General features: G+C 41.3%; 1 protein-coding gene across 3 annotated transcripts in view; it reads right to left on the bottom strand.

Annotated features, from left to right (window-relative positions):
* The window catches only part of ABCC4 (ATP binding cassette subfamily C member 4), a 217,887-nt gene that overhangs the window by 10,031 nt on the left and 185,818 nt on the right, over positions 1-22,038 (bottom strand). For all 3 annotated transcript variants that reach the window (XM_048494888.1, XM_048494887.1, XM_048494889.1), the window contains one exon: positions 1,887-2,021. In XM_048494888.1, coding sequence (XP_048350845.1) covers positions 1,887-2,021 — 135 coding nt within the window. The remainder of the gene's footprint in view (positions 1-1,886; positions 2,022-22,038) is intronic.

Raw genomic sequence — 22,038 nt, 5'->3', positions numbered from 1 at the left:
TGGTCATTGCCCTTATGTACATAAAATCCCAATTCCAGATACAATACTAAGGGCATATGATCGCTCCATGGTTGGAATTCTACTGAAAAAAATTTAACATCTCTAAGTTCAGGATCTGATTATTAAAACATAATCAATAACACTATTGTTAGGAAACAAAGGTATAATCCCCTTTGTTGTCCAGCAAATTTAGACCGTTCAAAGGCACTAGATTAAATTGCAAGCACATCTCAGACAAATTTTTTCCAGCAGCATTGGTATGACAGTCTCTTGAGCATCTTGGTAAGAAGAAATGATCGGGTAGCATATCTGGATCCAAACTAGTTAGTAATTGATAACTGGAATCATCTTTGCCAATTCTGGCATTGAAATCTCCAGCCACAAACCATTTGTCAGGTTGGTAAAGTTGAAGGGAGCTTAGAGAGATAATTATGGAACTTTTTTGAACAATCTCTGCATTTGAGGAGCAGGAGAAAGGTTAGATGGAAAGTAAACATTAACTAATAGCACATTATATGAATCCCATTTTAAAAGGAGTGCTTGGGCCATCTGGTCACAGGGGTGTAAGTGCTTAACAGAGACTCAAAGTTAAGTGATCGCCAACTAAAAGGCTAAACCATGGGTCTTCTACCCTTTATGTGGGTTTTAAAAGCTGGTAAGGTATAAACACTGAACCCAGGAAGGGCAATGGGGGAAGGGGACCATGTTTCCTGTAACAGCACGATATCAAACAAGGCCAAGTAGTTACAAAAATCAGTTATATGTCTCTTTTTGCTCCATCCCGACACATTCCAGGACAAAATTTTTAGGGTGGGGCTAGATGTAGAAGAGGGGTCCTGATGTCAATCGAGTTCATGTACTTGGTTGAATAAGCCGTCTGTGTCCATAATGACACATCCATTAAATGGTGGGTCCTTGTTATGTCGAGATTTGCTTGGCGCACAGATCTTCTTCCCGCTTGCTCTTTCCGCGACAGGCGAGTTGGCTTCCGTGCTGTTCTGTTTTATATTGGTTGAATAATCCGGAGACTTCAGCCCAGCATCTGACCTGCTCAGGTCTAGGCCTGGAGGGGTAGTTTGCTGTGCACTTAAGCCAGCATGGGGTTCAGGATTTCTCTCGGCATACAATTCGTGATTAAGGCTGGGTTGTATAGTAGTTGGAGCACTGGAAGACTGTAAAGCTGGTTCATTCAATCCCTCCATCTCCAACTCAAAAATATGGGTGCCAACTCCATATGTTGTGAATGGAACGGAGGGCTTATTTTTTTAAGCAACTAGTATTTTATAGTTATTATTAATGGTGATAGATAAAAGTGGGACTATTTATATATGTATGTGCATAAATGTGGGGGCGTGTATCTCGTGTTGGAATGCAATATATTCACTGTTTTAAAAAGTATATTTTAACACTGTTTATATGCTTGTGGCCAACAGCAAAACGCCACCACCATACTCCGTTTGCATGTGCCGAAGTAGCAGATTTGGTAGTCAAAAGCAAGAACTGTAAGATCATGGTAAAGCCTCACTTTATTTCTAACTACAGTATGTAATGCAGTGGTGGGGCCAGGCACACAATGCTCCAGAGTGTGTTTAAGAGCACAGTGGGTATTATCTCCCCACATGTATGAAGACAAACAATCCCCCGCATAGTTGTTTACAGCAATCGGAGTATGTCATTTGCAGCTCTGGGTATATATTATTCCAAATCCCAGTAATAAAGCCCTGAAAAACAAGGGTTTAGAACTGAAAAGCGATGAGTGCTGTAACTATAGTGGAAAGGACGAGGCATTGAATATGCTAACTTGTGAAAAGTAAATTGTTGAGACAGACTTAATTACAACATTTTGTAGAAAGGGGGAAGGGGGAGAAAGAAGGAAAATGCCTTGCCTGTTTTGCTGTTTCCATCAGGGATGTGGCTTCGGCCTTACCCACATGCTGAACCATCTTGTAAAACAGGCTCTCTGTATCTTGTAGTAAGATGTATGGCTCATCAAATTCTTTCAGCCGCCCCGAATCCAGAACCTGATGAATCAGCAGAAACAAGATAGTTAACAACAGGTGAAATTTGGCAACAATATACCGTATTATATCAAGTCAGGTGCGATTCACATTAACATGGATTTCACGCTCCTGACAGCTGGATACACTAGCACTACTTAAGAGGGAAAGTCAAATAGAGTTGTAACTATTCCTTAGTCCTCTACATTCCTTGCTTCTATCACAATAAATTACCCAGAGTCATCCGTTTGTACAGTTTGTACTTTAAAGAGTTTAATGAGTAAACAATCAGACTGGTCTCTGATCCTATTAAGCACACAGTCTAAATCAGGTGTCAGGGAAACCAAAAATGAAGAGCCAGCAGAAGCGATGCTAGCAAGGGATAAAAGCAAGAGGTAGTTATGCTTAATCTTTACTATGGGTTGGGAACAAAGATTAAATGGTTAATTTAAACTACACAGTATTTTATTCCCCAAAGTTGTGCTTTTAGAACATGCCACACCTATTTGTCCCAATTTATTATGTCATTCCTCCGAAATCTCTTCCCTCCAATACTTATCTGTTGATCTCCCAAAACCTTTTAAGAGCGTTCACCCTGCCCAAAGCAAATGCCACCCCCCGAGCAATTCTGAGGGGAAGTTTCATACATTTACTTTATTCAGAACTAATCTACCCCTGTTCCTTTGGTAAGATGGACACGATTGCACATATTCTTTCGGAGTGTCCTTTGTATGCAAATCTTAGGAGGAGGAATATTTCACTGAGTTTGTCAATTCATTCTGATATTCATTCTTATGATCGAGTCTCATATCTACTCACTGACAGGGGTCCAGAAAAAACTCTAGAAGTTGCAACATTTTTTACTTCTTTTGTCTATTGGGTGAGAAGTGATTAATAACTATTTACTGTTCAAGACTGATGTATCATAGAGCTTTCATTGGATAAAAGAAAAAAAGCTGGGAGAACTTCAAAGTGAATCAGATCTCTATGAAACTCCTTTACGTAGCCTAGTGATAAGCAGTCTTCTAATTTGCATGTATTGGAGAAAGGGAATTTTCCCATCACTACATTCAGACACAATATCAAATTCACAATGTTTTTGTTAAAAAATGTCGCAGTAACTATCAAGCAAGATTTTTTTTTCCATTCCAAACAATTAACATTTTGCCAATTTGCCTTTGGAACTAGTTCTCTTATTATGGAAGTGAATGGAGAAAACTGCAGAGAAAGTTTGCTGCCAAACTTATTCCATGTTTCAATAATACAATTAACATACCGTATATACTTGTGTATAAGTCGAGTTTTTCAGCACATTTTTGGTGCTGACAAATCTTCCCTCGACTTATACACGAGTGAGGTGTATTTTAAAAAATATTTTAGGGTTTTACTTTGTCGGCCACCAGCGGGCGCAGTTTTTAGGCTAGCAGCATCATTAGGCTAGTGACACTCCTGATGATACCAGCCAAGTTTGGTAAAGTTTGGTTCAGGGGGTCCAAAGTTATGGACTCCAAAAGGGGGTGCCCCATCCCCCATTGTTTCCAATGGGAGCTAATAGTAGATGGGTCGACTTATACATGAGTATATACGGTAGCTATTATTATCACAGTAATTGCTTCTTATGGTTTTCTTTAGCATGAATCAGTTACCTAGTGGAAATTTTACAAATGATTATTCCAGCATTATATCACCTCCCTCGTTAGTACTATTCCAGAAGATCAACCTGAGACAGGCTAATACAAAGAAATATTATGAATGGCCAAATCTCCTTGTGACCATCTTTTCTGGGTATCAACCCAAACTATCCTTGATTTCTTCCTTTGCCACATGTATCCATTGTATATATTCTGCTGCTCAGAGATTTATCAGATATACACAGATATACTTAAGAATAGGAGCCATAGTAAAAGGGATTCCCAAGTAGAGATTGTAGCTTTTACATTTTTAATGACCCGCCTCAATCTTAACAGTATGTGAAATTGACAAAGCTGATCCAGTGGACTCTGTGCTTCCTTGTATTTCTGCCTTAATGTTACATTGCTAGTACGATACAACAAAGAGAAAAACATTTTAAACATTCCTTTCAAAAATGGAGGAGGGATCGGCTCCTATACTCATTCTTGGTGGACCTGTAAAAAAATGAAAAAATTTTGGAGAAAAATCCATAAACATATCCAAAAAATAATTGGACAAAAATACAAACTAAATTTGGAGACCTATCTGTTAAGCCCGGTACTTTCAGAACTACAGCTTTCCCCTAATTTATTGAGATTATTCTTTTACTTGACAGCTGCAGCCAGAATGTTGGTAGCTGCCAGATGGAAAACACCAGAGATACCAACCCTAGAGGAATGGGAACATAAAGTACAGGAGATGAAATCAATAGACATAATCGCACAACGCTTAAAGAAAATGGAGTACTTTCAATCAACGAATGAGAGACATATATATATTTGGTCTAACTGGGACAATTTTATAATGAACAAATATGATCTGTAGTCGTGCCGCGAGGTCAGTGCAAGACCGAGACGAGACGCGGTGATAACATCTGGTGGAAGCCAGCAGCAGAAGCTTGTAGTGTCCGTGTTCCTGGCGACTCTGCAGCGTGGTTCCTGGCACCTTTATTATTATGATTCTAAGCGTGTAGAAGAGGCGGAGCGAAATCCGGAGAAGCGGGGAGGCTGAGAGATCATCATGTGATGCATGATCTCACCTGGCTGCTACGTGCGGAGAGGAGCATCAGCGTCTGGGCCTAATCCTCACCTGGGGGCAAGACCATTGTCCCTTTGTCTGAGGCACCCAGTGGTTGTGAGCCAGGTTAGTTCATGACCCACTTGACTCATCGGGGGGGGGTGAGGGTGGGGAGGCAGTGCGACCAGAAGGCCGTAGGAGCGCTGGTGTTCCAGCGCTCTACTTACGGTGCTGCTGGGTCAGCAGCTCATCCCTACAATGATCTTTAAGAGAAAGTATTTATTGAGTTAGGCTACAAAAAAAAAAGAATGGGTGAAAAGTCAATTGATCTCTTCATGGTAACATAAAGATGGAACCTTTGTAAAAAGTAAGAATAAGGGTGAGAATACAGTGAAACGAGTTGCCAATATGTAATTAGAACTATGAAATGAGGGGTAATGGGGGGAAGTCTATTAAAACATTTTTTTGTGTGGTGTGTGTGTGGTGTGGGCTGGTTTGGGAAGCGGGACTTTGTGGTTTGTAGAATGGGACTGGAAATTTAGTGGAGTAAGTAGTTGGTGTGGATAGAGGACCTGGTTATGAATGGAGAGGGAAATGGGAGAGTGGCAAGGTCAATGATGCAGGAATTACTGGGGGTGGACAACCCAATATTACAATTTTTTGAGTATGCATATATATGAAACGTTTAGTTGAAATACTGCTTACAAGTAAAGTTGAATGTTTTTCTTTTTTTGTTTGTATGTGGATGTGACTGTGTGTACATGCGTCTTACGTCTTATGTTTCTGTATTGTATTAAACCGTATATTTAATAAATATATTATTAAAAAAAATGGAGGAGGAGAAAATGGCTGAAGAGGTGGTGGCGCAACTACAAGCGGGTATAGATAAGGGCTGGGCGTTTGGTGAGGCAGAGAAATAAAGATCATTTCAATATGTACTCATGCTCAAGGAAAGCTGGTTCAGAAATCAATTTTAAAAATTGTGGTTGAAGTGGTTGGGAAAGCAATGGATGAAAAATGAAAGGAAAATGTTTTCAGAACCAAATGGAGGAGAAAACGCAAAATTCAAAGAAAGAAACGTAGTATTTGGTGGCAATATGCGGTATAAATGACTTACGTGGAAAAGGTCAAAGAGACCTTCTCATTCAAAATGCCTGGGAATTTTATAGCGCTGATGGACAGTATAAAGACTTCTGCACTTTCTGTCACTCCTACAGCAAGGTAGTCATGCTAGCTAGCCTTCTCACCCTCTACTCCAGCCCTAAATTCCTCAAGGTCATATGAATCTGGCTGCAACCAACAGCTCCTGCCTCTCTAATATGGTGCATAATGGTCCTTCCCTTAGGGGACATTCCTCCTTCAGAAATTGCAAAAGAATACATATTATTCTGGATAAAGCTGGAGTTCTGCTTACAGGCTCTTCTTGCATGATGTTTGTGTTCCAACAACAATCTGAAGAACTATCACTCCGCTAGCTACAGTTGCACTTCAGGATCTGAAAGATTGTTTCCCTGCGGCTGCACCCAGGCCAGACCCCCCCCCAGACACTAATGCAATCCCGGGCCAAGCCCATCCAACTGGTGGTCCCTGCCCTGAAAGATGTGTAGCTGGCCTTGACCAGGGCCAGAACATTCTCAGCCTTGGCCCCACCTGGTGGAACGCTCTATCTAGCAAGACCCAGGACCTGATGAAGTCCTGCAGAGCCTGTAAGACAGAGCTGTTCCACCAGCCTTGTAGTTGAGGCAGCGACGATTGTACCATCCAAATGGCCTCCCTCTTCTCCTTTCCTCTATTGTTGATATTAGCTGAGCTATTTTACTCGAATTTATTTTATTCTCCATCTGTGTTTTTAATTGGTGCTTTTATGGCTTTATGTTGACTGTATTTTAAATGCTGGAAGCCAATCCTGAACCCGTTAAAGGAAGGGCAGCATATAACTATAAATAAATATTTTGTCCATGGGTCAAAAAAAGGGCTCAAGAAAGTTATATAGCAGTCTAACAAGGGAATGAAGCTGCAGTAAAAAGCAAAAAAGATAAGCTGCTCAGTAAAGTCTGAAACAAACACTGTCAAATATTATTTTAGGATAAAGGTTCTCAATATGGTGCCTGTGGGCACCTGCCAGTGCTGTGGGGAGAGAGAGAGAGAGAGAGGAAGAGGGAGGGGGAGAGAGAGAAAGAGAGAAGGCGTCAGACATGCAGCAGTACTCAATACATTCCTTCGGTACCTACATTGTTTTTGAAAGCACTGACTGCAGGTTTTCAACAGAGAAAAAAAGCAGGAATGAAAAATGTACATTGTGAAAATGCTTTTCCTCTTAAGTGCCAGTTAATGTAATTTAGCTAGATAAAGGGCAAAACACACACACACACACACATACATAGATATATATTCACAGGGATGCAATGCTAATGTAATAATGCTATATTCATTGCAACCTTTTATTTTCCACAATTCTCTTAAGACATCGAGAATCTCAGCGCATAGCATCGGCACAATAAGATGCCCTGTAATTCTGAAATTCTACTTAGATGCTTTGAATGTATGGTGAAAAAGTGGCTTTTTTTGTTGTAAGAAACCACTCCTTCAAAATAAAGAGGAGAGCCTGTAGCGGTAGGGCTTCACTTTCTCCTATAAAGTGCTAGAGTGTAAGGTGGTCCCCCCCCCCCTTTGTAGTATAAACATAGTCCTAACTTACGTAATTGTTCTTAACAAGTTGTGATATGAAAAGGAGCTTCTCAGTAGCTGAAGAAGACATCTCTAGCGATCACATGTTATATGTAACATTTCACATGGGCCTGAGACACGAGGGAAGGTAGTTAACAGGGTAAAACTCCTGAAAAGTTTCAACCCCCCCCCCCCTCCACTTTTTATTTTTAGTCCCCAGCTAAATGGAACAATGGTGAATTTTCCAGACAGGCTTCAACTGATCCTATGTGAATGGCAAAGAACAGAGCGAGAATTTAGTAGGAATTCTTAATGGCTGCACATTTTATTACCCACAGTCTGCTGAAACGAAACAGTTAAAGTGTTTGTGTGGGGAAGACTTGGAAAAGCAGTTGATTGTGCGATTGTATTTCAGAATAGCACCTGATGTCGAGTCACAGATGTCAAGTAGGGCCTAGGGCAAGGGATTGGTGCTTCTTTCTCAACAACCCTGTATATAAATTAAAATCAAAACCCAATACGCCAGCCAAGTTTCTGACATTCTTGCTTGGGCTGAGCAGCATCTTTAACTCCATGCGCCCAACTCAGAGAAAGGAGAAAAATTCTCTGTCAGACAGAAGAGAGGCTTTTCAATGAAAGAGGTCGACAGATCACAACCCTTAACCATTTGTGCTTCTGACATTAAGATGACGCCCAGATTCAGGTGCTCGCCCGATCGAATATGACAACTTAATTTTGCTGTAGACAGGTCCAAGGAATGCAACTACTAAATTCTCTCTTCATAACCCAGACAGACACAGAGTTGCCACAAGACAAGACAAGAATAAGTCAAAAGGCAGGAAAAGGAAAGCAGTGTAGGATTGAACTCAAGCAAACATGGCCTGAGTGACAATTTTCATAGAAGTTAACTGATCCAATCCTTTTATTTGTTTTTTTGGACTTTCCTACTTGAATATAGACTGATTTGTTCACAGGGCTTCTGAGAAGTTCCAGATGCGGCTAGATGGATCTCAAATGAGAAGCAATGTATGAATGGAGAGCTGACTGAACCCATGGCTGCCTTCTGCAGTTCCTGTTAACCATGGCTTACTGCTAACTGTGCCACTGCTACTTATTGGAAGATACGGATAATAGTAAAAACACAGTAGTAAAGGTGATAAAACAGTGGATGTTGCTGGGGGGAGTGTTAGCGATGGTATTCATCTTGGCTGGCCTCCCACCCTTCCCCCACTCTGGCTAGGTTTTAGGATTATTGGTTTATGGTGCCGGAAATGGATTTTGTATTTTTAAATTTTTGACTCATATATACTGACTTGATTTTATTGTTTTATTATTGTATATTGAATGTTGTGAGCCACCCTGAGCCCGTCTTGACGGGAAAGGGCAACCTATAAATGCAACCTCTCCTCCTCTCCTTTATTATAACATCAAGTGGATCCATATAATCCCTCTGGGGCTCTGGGTGAACTGAAGCTGGCGCCATCTTGTTTTAATGTTAGTTTAATGCTAAGTTTAATAATGTTGCATTTTAATAAGATAGGGTTTATTATTAGAGCCATATTAACTTATATTTATTGGATTTTAATTTATTATTGTGCTCTGTTATATGTTGTTCACCGCCCTGAGCCCTTCGGGGGAGGGCGGTCTATAAACCTAAGAAATAAAATAAATAATAAATAAAATAAAAATAGATGGATCATTCTGACAGGCTCCTTCTTCTGGTACCATGTCTCATTTTAACCAGGCTTCTAATGAGTTTTGGAAACACTGTCCACATAGGCTGAATAGTACCAGCGTACCCTCAAGATTGCTTAGTTCAATCTACTACTCTACTGCAGGACATTCTATATTTTAATTTAACTTATAGATATATTATTCAGGAAACTTTTTGATTCCATGGAAGCCAATGAAAGGCTTCTCAATGAAAAGAATGGGACCAATGTTCCTGGAAAGACCAATATGGTCCACCAATATGAGTCATACCCTGCAGTGCCCAAGTGCAGAGGAATACCGGGTTTGTTCCTGGGAGGTACCCTCACTTCACCCATAGCAGCAATGACGTCCAGTAGACGACAGTGCACCCTGCATGGTTTGTATATCTGAAAACATGTGCCTCAATCTTTCACAATTGAGGAGGTGCAAGTCTTTGCAGAAAGAGGGGTGGGGAGAATGATATCTCCTAAGATTAAATATCCCCCTGAAGTTTTAAAAAATTACTGCTTGGTAAACTTACATAGACAGTCAGGTTAAAGTATCAGATTAGGACCTGGGAAACCCAGGTTCAAATCTTCACTTGTGCCATGGAAGCTTGGGCCAATCACACACTCTCAGCCCTAATGCTAGCTAGTATTTGGATGGGAGACCTCCAAGAACTACCAGAGCTTTAATGTGAAGATAGGCAATGGCAAATCACCTTGAAAACTCTACAAGGTTGCTGTGAGTCAGCTGTGACTTGATGGCAACCCCCCCCCCCCAAACCAAACAAAAAAAATCCCTTACGTAACTCCATACCTCTTACATCCTTAAAAACAAGCAAACGTTTACTTGTGTTATTTTAAAAGAGCAAAGCAATGTAGCCTACTATGGAAAGTGAGTTCTCTAGTTATGATGCTTCCAGAAAGTTGACCTGGTTCTGACATTTAATCTCACTGAACAGGACTTCCTGGGACTGCCATAACACAGTGGTTCCCAACCTTTTCTCACTCGTGTACCCCTTGGCAACCCATTTCCCTAAAACTGTACCCCATATTAGCAAACTCATTACATATTTTCTGCACACTCCCAAACGCTCTGTCACATATCCCTGAGGGTTTGTCTACCCCAGATTGGGAACTCCTGCCGAAACAGATGATCTTCAAGAGATTAATATAGCATTTGCCAAGCTGCTAATTGCTTTAGTGCTTTGAACTGAGCCAGGAATCAGGCAACCAAAGGCAACCAAAAGAAGGCAGACATATATCCTATTGACTGATTCCATTAGTAAGGAGACAGCACCATCCTGCATTAGCTAGAGCCTTTCAATATACAAAAAATATGTATGTTGGTGCATTCTACCTGTGGCTTCCCCTGTTTTAAAGGGAAACTTAGGCAGAATGCATCAATGGTTCCAGCCGACAGGGTTCTATAGTATGAATTAGGATAGCTAGGTCTCAGTTCTCATGTGCAGTTGGCATGTTAGACAGAATTACAAGAACACACTCTTGATCAATGCACTTACAGAAATGAAGGACTAGACCCAGAACAACTGATTCTTTAGAGGGAATATAACCCTGACCAAGAGACATAATCTCATCTTCTCTATTCAAGTGGCCCATCACAAACTTTTTATTTATTTAATTAATTTATATCCTGCCTTTCTTCGCATTGTTCTCCCCTTCTGCGCGTTATCTTCACAACTACCTTGTGAGACAGCTTAGGCTGTGACTGGGTAACTGGGTCAAGATTGACCCAGAAAGCTTCAATGGCAGAGAAGGGATTCCAATCCAGTTATCTCAGATCCTAGTCCAGGGGTAGGGAACCTGCGGCTCTCCAGATGTTCAGGAACTACAATTCCCATCAGCCCCTACCAGCATGGCCAATTGGCCCATGCTGACGAAACTGATGGGAATTATAGTTCCTGAACATCTGGAAGCCTGGACCTATCTGAATCCAACACTCTAACCACTACGCCACAATGGCTCCCAGTAGTTGGCAGTTACAGGAGGTAACCATTTCTTCTCTTTAGCACAATTAAGCATTATCAGAAGACTTCCATCAACCCCATGAGAAGAATCTGAATGTTCACAGTATGACCATAGAGCTAAGGACACATTATTAGCTGCTGGGAAACAGCCCACTATGCATCTCATTTAGGGGAAAATCTCAGTGGATGATCTCATCAGTGGTGGGTACAGTGGGCAAAATACTCAGTCAAGCCAGAAGAGAGGGCAGAATAGTATAAAGTGGTCCCAACCACCACTTGCAGACCCACTATTTTACAGGGGATGAGAAGACTTTAAGACAACTTTGTGGTTTCTCTCTAGAAATGACCGAACAAACTAGCGCAACCAAGCACTACATGATGCAAGAGTCCCCTGCTCTACAGCCTATTTCCCGAATGTAGTTTTTAAAATGTGTTTGTGCTGACTTTATTCTCAAAACTCACACACACACACACACACACACACACACCAAATTAAGCAAACTGGTGAAGTAAATGATCCATTATTTCAGGGAAATCCTTGAAGGGTCTCTTCTGCAATCTCAGGGCAACTGTACGTTAGACCAAGTGGAATCTGTGAAGTCTCTTCTTTTGCAAGAAAATCTGTACTGAAGGAAACTCACCTGACCACCTCCTTAACATATGTTTGGAAGCAAGCATAGATGCTTCACTGCAACGAGCTTTTGTTAGAGCCAATCTAAATATGACAGAGAATTCATGGTTGCAACGCAGCTGTCACAATAGCATAAATTGCCAACTATAAATTACTTAAGCTGGCACTCCTTTAGATTTAAACAATTAAAAAAAAAACAGAAATTCAGTAGCACTTTAAAGCCTAACAAAATGTATTCCAGTATAAGTGTTTGGGAGTTACAGCTCAGGTCATCACACGCTTCAAAGCATAGATGTATTAGGGCAATGCTTTTATTTTCACAACAGAAAGGCAGAGCATGAGGGAAATTATTAACACAAGATCCAACATGAAGCATAATCAGTTCACTCAGAGTGGGTGAAGGTCTCCCCCAACTGTTGTTAGATAGGCAACGTCAGAGTAACAAAAAAATCTGATGAAAATGATTAGCATTTTATGTTTGCAGTATTAGGTGCTATTGTTCTACTTCAAGTCTTGCAGTAAAGAAAACTCAGTACACTTTTGCTATTGATAGTAATAATTTTATCAGTGGTTAATCCCAATACTGTCTAAAAAAACATGGGAAGAGATCCTTTTCTGTTTTTATTTATAATTCTCTGAGATTGCTATACTGTGGAAACATATCCTTTATAAAGTGTCCAATTTGCATCTTTTGGAAGAAGAGCAATCTATTAGCTACTACCTGTTAAATAATGTCTTCACACAAGACTATTTCATCGTTCACAACAAAATCTTTACAACTTGTCCTATAAAAGATCCCTGATTAAAATCACTACTATCTGAGATTGACTGATTCAACAAGAGAAGCTCTCGGACTAAAGCTTCTCTGATAATTATCTCAGGATTTCCTAGATTTATATTGCATCATACTGCTTACACAATATAGCTTCTTATCCTCCTATCAGCCACAGAATGCTTTCCAATGGCCCTTCTATGGTTTGCTGTTTCAAGACAAACTGTGAGTCCCCAGTTTCTGTTAGGAAGTTGCCACAATCTACTCCAGCTCCTCTGTTGCGTTTGGAGATGGGGGTACCAGCTATCAAAACAAGAATTCACCTCAGACAGTTGGTATATTATAAAAGGTTGGCCGGATTACCCAAAGAACACTTGGCCAAACTCTGCCAACGGTATAGAACACACTCTAAATCCTGGTTAACCCATTTAAATGCTTTAATTAACATCTATGAGATCCCATCTCTGGAATCTATTGTGATACGGGAGCAGTAGAATTAGAGACTGGTTACTTACTAAAGATTCTCAACAGGATATTATGAGTGCTGTCAACTCAGATTTTGCCCCTTGGTTCCCAAAAATTAAGAAAAACAGCAATCAGGCCCTTTACTTTTACACTTAATGAATTCAAATTTAAGAAAAGCATTCACCAGCTTAAGATTTCACACCTTTCCATCAAATTATCTCTTTGATAGATATAATAAGCGTCCCAAGGAACAACGTATTTGTGGTTGTGGCACAAACCAGATAGAAGATGTAAAACATTATATTTTGCATTGCCCTATGTTTGATCACATTAGGAACTTATATCTTTAAAATATTCTTGACAACATATCTGGTACTGAGGAGAATAAAGTGTGTTTCTTGTTGGCTGATGTTTTTGAGGAAGTTACACATAGGTTTGCTTCATTTATGTTCCTTTCTACTAAACTTAGAACGCAGAAAGGTTGTAGCTTAAAGAATAAGTTATAAGATGGAAGATCTGAAACTTGGTAAGAAATGATGTAAAATCTGAAAAGTTGTAAATTCTTAAGGTCATGTTACCACACACACACACACACACACACACACACACACACACACACACACACACACACACACCCCAATCTGATGATTAAGCTTGCCCTTTATGCTTGGAATACAGACCAATAGTGAGTTCGTTAAGGAAGGAGGGGAAACTGCCTTACTGAAGCCCCCAGGAGTTTATCATTTAAGAGCAACCCGGAATGACCAGCTGTTTGTCCTCCTCATGGCTCATTGCATGGACCCAATTTGTTAATAGAATGCAATTTTTTTAAAAAATTATTTAGACATTCATCTAACTGCTGTATTCTATTTTTCCCATATCCCACTGCGGTTCAAGACTGTCATCCAAACTTAACCCCATGGTGTTTGATTTACTCATATTAATCTCTACCCTGACTTGGATGGCCTAGCCCTAGGCTAGTCTGAACTCATCAGATCACAGAAGCTAAGCAGGGTCACTCCTGGCTAATACTCAACTCTTGTCCTGAAAACTGTACTGGGTTGCCATTAGTCAGCTGTAATTTGATGGCAGTTTACACATACATATTAATCTTACATTTTAATATCTTACTGAAATTGGCACTTTATCTCCAAATACAGTGAGAGGGAGAGCACACTGACTGTCAAAAATGTAATGTACTCTATCTAAGATATCCCACTCTCTTGTCCCCTCCCCAGTCCTTCCTAGTAAAAAAACATATCCATGGATTTTATAGTTAAAACAAACCGGAGCGATGACAGAGATTGCCTGTGCTACATCACCCTCTCCAGGGAGAATTCTGATTATCAATTCCCATTAAACATAACCTTACATTGTATGTCATTATAAAGGAAGCACTAATTTGAACCCATATGAAACTTTTAAATTATTAATCAATCAATGCCTTTATTACAGTCTTCCAGGCACAAACAATAACACTAGTAAAATGTTAGTACTACAAAGTACTGTTGCCTATATTGTACAATCTGTGATAACATTAAAGTTAACATATAACTTGTACACTACAACTTATCGCTGCTCGAATTTTTATGGCAATGGGAGAAAAATTTGGCAGTGCCCAGTAATTCTGTGATTAACATCTTTTCCGATCAAGATGGCTGATGGTAATGAACTGAATCTGGCCAGAATAAATGCATGACAATATCTTGCAATTGTTAGAATTGAAAGATAACATGCAGACTGAAATGGAATCAGTGGGTCCAAGTTATATAAAAAGGAGAGAATACATCATGTGAGCATTCTACTCTATCAAATGCTTTTCTGTATTTTTCTATATTACTAATGTTACCATTAGTTTTTTCCCCCCTTATTAATAATGTTAACATTATTTCCCGTATACTCTTATTTGACTATTTTATCTCCTTAATAAACGCTTTGTAGTGCATATTATTACATCAGGGTAATAATTTGTCTAACCTACTTGCGGAATACTTGCTAATCTCCTATAGTCTTTACACGCTTAGTGATGAAACAAGTCTGTATTATTTTACCTCTCTGAAGTCTTACCTCTTCAGGAATTACTACCACTTTAATATACTTCTATGAGCTCAAGTTTTTGAGCACATGACTTTTCTTTGCAACTAATGATTTGAAGTGAATGTGAACTGATTCCACTATGCAGCTAAAGAGACAAAAATTTTACCTGTGTGCATATTTAAACACACAAAAACATATGAAACTGGCCCACACCTGTTTTACACCAATTGGTCTATCAAGATCAGTACTGTCTACTCTGGCAGCAGCTCGCCAGAGTCTCAGGTGGAGGTCTTTCATATTACCTTTCAACTGGTAATGTAGGGAACTGAACCTGGAACTTGCTATCAGAAGCTATCGGGGGTGGTGGTGCCTGTGTGCCCCCTGTGCTCGGGGGGCCGAGCCCCGCCCCCAAAATCTCTGCAGGCTGGCTCCTGCCATCCCCGGAGCCAGGGAGCCTGCATGGAAGCTGGGGGGGTGGGGCAGGGCGGGACTTGGTGGCAGCAGGCAGCCCAGGCGGGCGCTACGACCACCCACCGCCGAGCCCCACCCCCTGCAGGGGGGCAGGGGCTTGGTGGTGTGTGACTACGGGACATGCCGTTTCATCATGGGGGGCACTTGGCACCCCCCCACATGACTGAACGGCGTGACCCCATGTCCCTATAGGCCGTATGCCTCCGCCTGCTACAAACAAAGCAGATGCGCTACCACTCAGGCTTTCTCAGAGAAGTCATCATTTGATATTACAATCAAGTGCTAATTATGCATATCCAAAACAGACCTAAATTTATCTCCATCCTAATCTACCTGATAACTCTTGAATCTCTTTTTCAAAGAGGTGTCATCTACAGTGACTTGCAAAAGGAAGATATCTCTGTAAAGCACTCTCATCTCACACGAAATGTGGAACAATGTTCTCATTCCCTCTCTCCCTCTATGTTTTTTACAAAGACTAATCCTTAACTGTGCTTGACAAAAATACCTTTCTTCAGGACTTTAAATGGTGAAAATTTCTATAACCTTCAAAGACTGTGATCAATAATCTTAGATTACATGCTTTAGACTATTGCAATGTACTTTATGTTTGGATGCCACTGAATTATATTTGAATGTCGCAGCTGATATAGATAACTACAACAAGGCGGTTTCACATTCAAAAGGAGGCGATCAAGGAAAAAATCAAGGAACTGCACTGGTTACCAGTTAATTTCCAGGGGTACTTCAAAGTAACACAGAGTTTCTATCTTTAAGTCCCTGGCTTAATAATGGGACAACTAAACCCCATTAGGTCACCATAAGAGGATTTAATCAATGCTCTATTACTCAACCTATTTGTACTCACCCCTCTAATTAATCAGCACTCAAGGAAACAGTCCAGGCATTGTCTTGGGACTAACAAACCATTAAGCATCTCCCATCCTTTTTCCAAAACTCCAAAAAAGGAATACATTGTTTGTTTTGTGGCTTTTATTCCAGAACACTCATATTGCCTCTGGACATGTTTTAGGGCAAAACCAAGCCTTTTGGTCCCCACTCTGTGTGTGTGTTCTTGGAATCCACCATCCCCACCCCCCACCCCACTTCTGTCTATGGACTTTTCCTCACTTCCAGAAACTGATCATTTTGCTTCTTCAGCACTGCTTTTATGGATGCCTTCCTCACGACTGGTAAATACTACCCCATATGTTAAGGCATGCCCACTCTTCCTTATTACTTTAGTTAGCACCAGTATGTATTTATGTGCATTTGCTATTCTATCCATCTTTCCTTCTGGTTGAACATCAGCCTGGTTTATTTATTTAGTTTTGCTGGGACAACCCCCATAAATGTATTATCGAAGGCTTTCACAGCCGGATTCAACTGGTTCTGGTGGGTTTTCCAGACCACGGTCACACAGCCCGGAAAACCCACCAGAATCCCCATAAAAGTTAGTTTTTGGTGGGTAACCCCCTCTTGCACAATTTCTCACTCAGTCTCTAAGTTAATTCCCCAAAGTTTCAAGGAGACTGTCTACTTAGAGTAACAGCATGCCTAACCAAAATGACCTAAGGCAAAGTGTTAGCAGGCACACACACCAAAAAAAAGCGATTCTTGTTTTTTTTTAAAGAGTTCACCAAATCTTTCCAAGAAACAATGGTTCTGAAATTAACTAAGGTCTCAGTGCATACACTACTTCACAAGCTTTAAACTTCTCAGACCTGGCTCCTCCTTGTATCCAAAACTGAAAGATAGAACCCACTTTATTTTTTCTTTACTACATGCCTGTTCTTCTCTTCCTTTCTTTATGTCTTTAAGTCTCCTTTTCCCCTCTTGTGTTTAAAGGGAGAGTGCAGAAGAATAACTGGTGGCAGTGCCACTGGTGGTATTGCCCACTTTGCGTGAAGGTATGCTCCAGTCAAAAGGCATCTATGCTGATTGGTAATGGAGTCCAATACGCTTCTTGGAATAAGTCAGCTGAATTATCAAAACTTGGTTGGCAATCTCAAATGTGAACTTTCTATACAATATATACAAAGTGTGAGCATTATCTATTGGGAGCCTTGCTTTACTAAAGGTAATCATACCGGGCGTCTTGAAACTAAGCCTGACTCTCTCTGTAAGGAGATTGAATTTGTCAATATGTCTGTGAGGTGTGGTTTAGACTTGGCAAGGTAAATAATCAATCCTAATACATTTCCCAACTCAGATGGAATCTGGCAATGCCTCCTTAGGGAAGTGCCAGGGCATTTCTGGGTTAACCCTGAAAATTTCTCATGAAAGAGTTTTTAGTTCTCAGAATAAATTCCTTTACACCTTTTCTTAGGCATCAGAAAATACCAACATAAGAGCACTATTAATGTATTAGAACTATTACAGGCAAATAATTATGCTATGATTTCAATGATTTTAATCCTACCACCTTTTCCATTAGCTTAAGGACAATGAGAGAGGTTCCTTTAGACTTTCAAAAGACTATGTCAGGCCCCTGTGGGACCTGTGCATATTTTTAAAAAATGCGCATAGAGGTGGCAGTAAGGTATGGCGTTTGGGTGAGACTGGACCTCCTCCTTTTTGCTCCAGTGGAAAAGCTGATAGGATCCAAACCAACTGAGTTGATCAGAACCTTTCAATTTGGAGGAAGGTTTCTAGGTTGAAGAAGGCTTCCCACTCTGCTGAGCAGAGAGGACCAATAAGAGCAGTATCATTTCTCTACCTGGAAGGAGTATTGTGCTGCCTGGTTTGACATTCCCAGAAGAAAAGGTACTTACAAGAACATCATTACTCATTGCCGTGATTGTCTTAGGACAGTATCACCTTACACAATACAGATTCTCTCAACAATTCCACATCGTTTGAAGTTTGATAAGCATATTTCTAATTAAAGACAGATATTGTGGAGATACTCTGCTCAAGGCGTGACTGGATTATGAAACCAGAAGTATGGCTTTGGAGTAGGGAACAAACTCGAATTAAACAGCTCCTCAGGCCAATTCTGTCTGCAGTTGTGTAAAGTGCATTCTTCTATTTCTTTTGTTCTCCTAGGAGGCTCCTTTCATTAGGGAAAATAAAACCTGATGAAAACTGAAGGCGACTCATTGCTCTAATTCACACTCTATCACCACGGACCATTAGAATCCAAATATTTCCAATAAGCTCACGGCTTTCTCAAAAGGAAAGAAACCCCCCCCCACAGCCTTTTAGTTTCTCTTACACCCATTTTCTACAGGCAAAATTATTAACAGCTTCACCTACTTGACTACAGGTGCATTTTAAAGACGGTGTCAGGAGGGAGGGCTGCTGCTTTCAATCATGTCAGATGACTTTTCTTTCATCATAGAATTATTTTTATATATACACAATTAGTAATTCATTTTTTCTAGGTTTCCTTTTCTCTTGCATCTTAAATTGCAACTCATCATATGCAGCCCTTCCCCTTAATTCCTAAGTGTAATACCTGGTTGAGATTTGAGACCCTGTGGCAATACTAAAAATACATATTTACTACTTGCACAGTGTAACCTGAGCGGCCAATGTCTTCTGTGACACAGACTCCGAAGACCAGTGGTTCTCAACCTTCCTAACGCCACAACCCTTTAATACAGTTCCTCGTGGTGACCCCAACCCTAACACTTATCAATTTTACAGATGGAGAACACTGATGCAGAGAGTCTTAGGTGACCCCTGTGAAAGGATTGTTCAACCCCCAAAGGGGCCGCGACCCACAGGTTGAGAACTGCTACCTTAGACTGACCCACATGTTAATGATACACAGGACCCTGGAATACAGATGGCAAACTGTATCTAATACATTTTATCCTGCTCTTCCTCCTAGGAACTCCTCAGTGAGGCATGTTAGACTGAGTGTGTGTGGTTACAAAGTCATTAGGCAAGTTACACAGCCATCTGTGCATTTGAATCCAGGCCTTCCAGATACTAGCGCAATACTCTAGCTATGGTGTCAGGGGTCTCCAACATGGTGGCCATACGCCCCATATCACCTGCTGATCCCTTTCCTACAACCCACCAAGTACAACCCACCCTTCCACACAGGCCAATAAACATGGGTGTCAGACAGTAAAAAAACGTTTTTGGGGGAACCACCCAGATCCCACCTTGAAAACAAGTCTGTCCCATGTTATTTCCCCCAAATGGTTTCTTTTTAAAAATCGCACTATTAGCAAGTCTTTCAGAAAATCCCAGGTTGCAGTCACTCGCAAGCAAATAGCCAGGCAGGGTGAGCTTTATTCACCTCCATTTTCCTTTTTAAAAATATCATGGCTTACATCTGTGTAACTACGCAGGTGCAGATGGTCATATCATGAGACATCAGAATGGCTGTGGGCAGTGACATAGATTTTTAGGGGGTTCGGGGGCAGGGCCATGCTCCACCTGCCCCTGGGGGTGTGGCCACACCTCCCTAAGCCCCACCCCCGGCCTCAGTGCTTATAAAAGCAGGGATGGCAGACTCCGAGGCCAGGGACAGCAAACTCCCCTGCCCCACCCCCTCACCAGCTGGGCTCCCAGACAGCAGCTGGCAGTCCGTTCTGCCCTCCCCTCTGGGCAGAGGCGTAGCTAGAGAAATTGGAGCCCGGTGCAAAATATGAGTTTTGTGCCCCCCACCCACCCCCATGGATGGTTACTGTGATGCTGGAATCCACCCCCAAACAGCATCACTTTCAATGGTGTTTCAACTAGGGAGCCCAGATTCTCCTTTTAAATCCACCTTAAAGGGAGAATCTGGGGTCCCCAGTTAGAACAACATTAAAAGTGATGCTGTTTGGGGGTGGATTATCCCGCACCCTGAAACAGCATCACTTTCAATGTTTAAACTGGAGACCTCAGATTCTCCCTTTAAATGCATGCTGAAGGGGGTGGAGTTAAAAGTAGAATCTGGGGAAATTGGGGGGGTGCCTGCTGTCAGGGGTGGAATTGTTAAGCTAGCAGCACCAAACTTTCAGGGCATCTTTAGGAGACTCTCCTGATGATATCACCCAGGTTTGGTGAAGTTTGGTTCTGGGAGTCCAAAGTTATGGACCCTCAAAGGTGTAGCCCCCATCTCCTATTAGCTCCCATTGGAAACAATGGGGGTGGGGCACCTTCTTTGGGAGTTCATAACTTTGGACCCTCTAACCCAAACCGCATCAAACCTGGGTGGTATCATCAGGAGAGTCTCCCAACAAATCCCTGAAATTGAGGTGCTGCTAGCCTAAAACTACCACCCCCTGCAGGTCAAAAAACAAAAAAACACAAAAAAATACAAAACCCCCACAAACGGAGAGCGGAGCTTCTGACATGTAATGGGGGGGGGGGTTTTTGAACATGAGGAAACCCCCCCCCCCTTCCCTACGTCCTTTGCTGTGGGGGTTTATTTGTGCATGCCTGCATAGCTATGCAGCGGTGGGAAGTAAATAAAAAAAAGAGATACATCTCCATACAAAGGTGCAACAGAAACCCAGATTGTTTCTGTGGGCTCCAATCGCTGCCTACATGGATGTGTGTGAATGCGAAAACAGGAAAACAGGTTACTTTATCCTGACTGCAACCCATTATACAATTACTGTGGGGAAGGGGACTAAGTCTTTCTTGCTGTCATGAAACAGCAAGGATACCATTTCTTCCTTTTAAACAACTCTTAAAGACATAAAGCTTCTGTCAACAAATGGACTTTTGAAAACCTATTCTTTATCGACCATTTCCCATTTCTTTTTCATAAAACAGTAACTGTCACCTTTCTGTACAATTAAGGAGAAAACAAAAGGAAAGCCCTGCTCACAAATTACAACATACAGAACAATGACATTTACTCTATTTACATATAAAGAAACAGCAAGTGTATGTTGTATGTGGTTTGTATATGTGTTCTCTGTAACTTGTCAACAGTGCTGATGTAAAAAAGAGACAAGGAAAAAAAATAAAAGAGGGGTTACAGAGGGTCATGTGTGAAAGGAACAATGAAAAATGAACAGCAAAAAATAACAGTGGGCTAATGCTGAAATAGACCTTTTTCATTATCAAATTCTTATTCCTTTTATCACCACTGCCCTTTTAATGCTGGAGGTAGCGGTTCCAATACTCAAATCCAATAAAAATGAGATGACAGGGATGAGTTTTACCCATCAAGAATAAATGTCTGTGAAAGCCAAGCACAACGTCAAGGTATTGTCCCTTGATCTCTTCATAATCCCTTGATACAGCACACAAAATGTCTATAAGGCTCAAAAGCAAAATGATCGACTAATTAATGGTAATTTCCCCAGTGTGAGAAACTGCTTCTGTGTAGTGTGCGTGGTCAGCTGATAGAGCGAGGCGAGGCGGAGATAGCATCTAGTGGAGATAAGCCAACAGCGAGAGACCCAGGAGGTCCGTGTTCCTAAGCAGGTCTCAGCGTGCTGGTTCCTAGCACCCCATTGTTATTCTATACAGTGTAGGAGGGAGAGGACAGGGAGTTCGGAAGCGGGAGGCGGAAGTCATCATGTGATACATGATCTCACCTGGCTACGTCTTGGAAGGAGGCGTGGCGATACAAGGCAATAATCCCACCTAGAGAGGCAAGACCATTGTCCCTGCGCCCGGTGGCTAGGCCAAGACAGTTCACTTGACCAGTGACTCCTTAGAGGGATGA

This window comes from Sphaerodactylus townsendi, linkage group LG04, assembly GCF_021028975.2.
Source record: "Sphaerodactylus townsendi isolate TG3544 linkage group LG04, MPM_Stown_v2.3, whole genome shotgun sequence".
Lineage (NCBI taxonomy): Eukaryota > Metazoa > Chordata > Lepidosauria > Squamata > Sphaerodactylidae > Sphaerodactylus > Sphaerodactylus townsendi.
The sequence above is the reverse complement of the archived record's forward strand: the minus strand, read 5'-3'. Positions and strand labels throughout refer to the sequence as shown.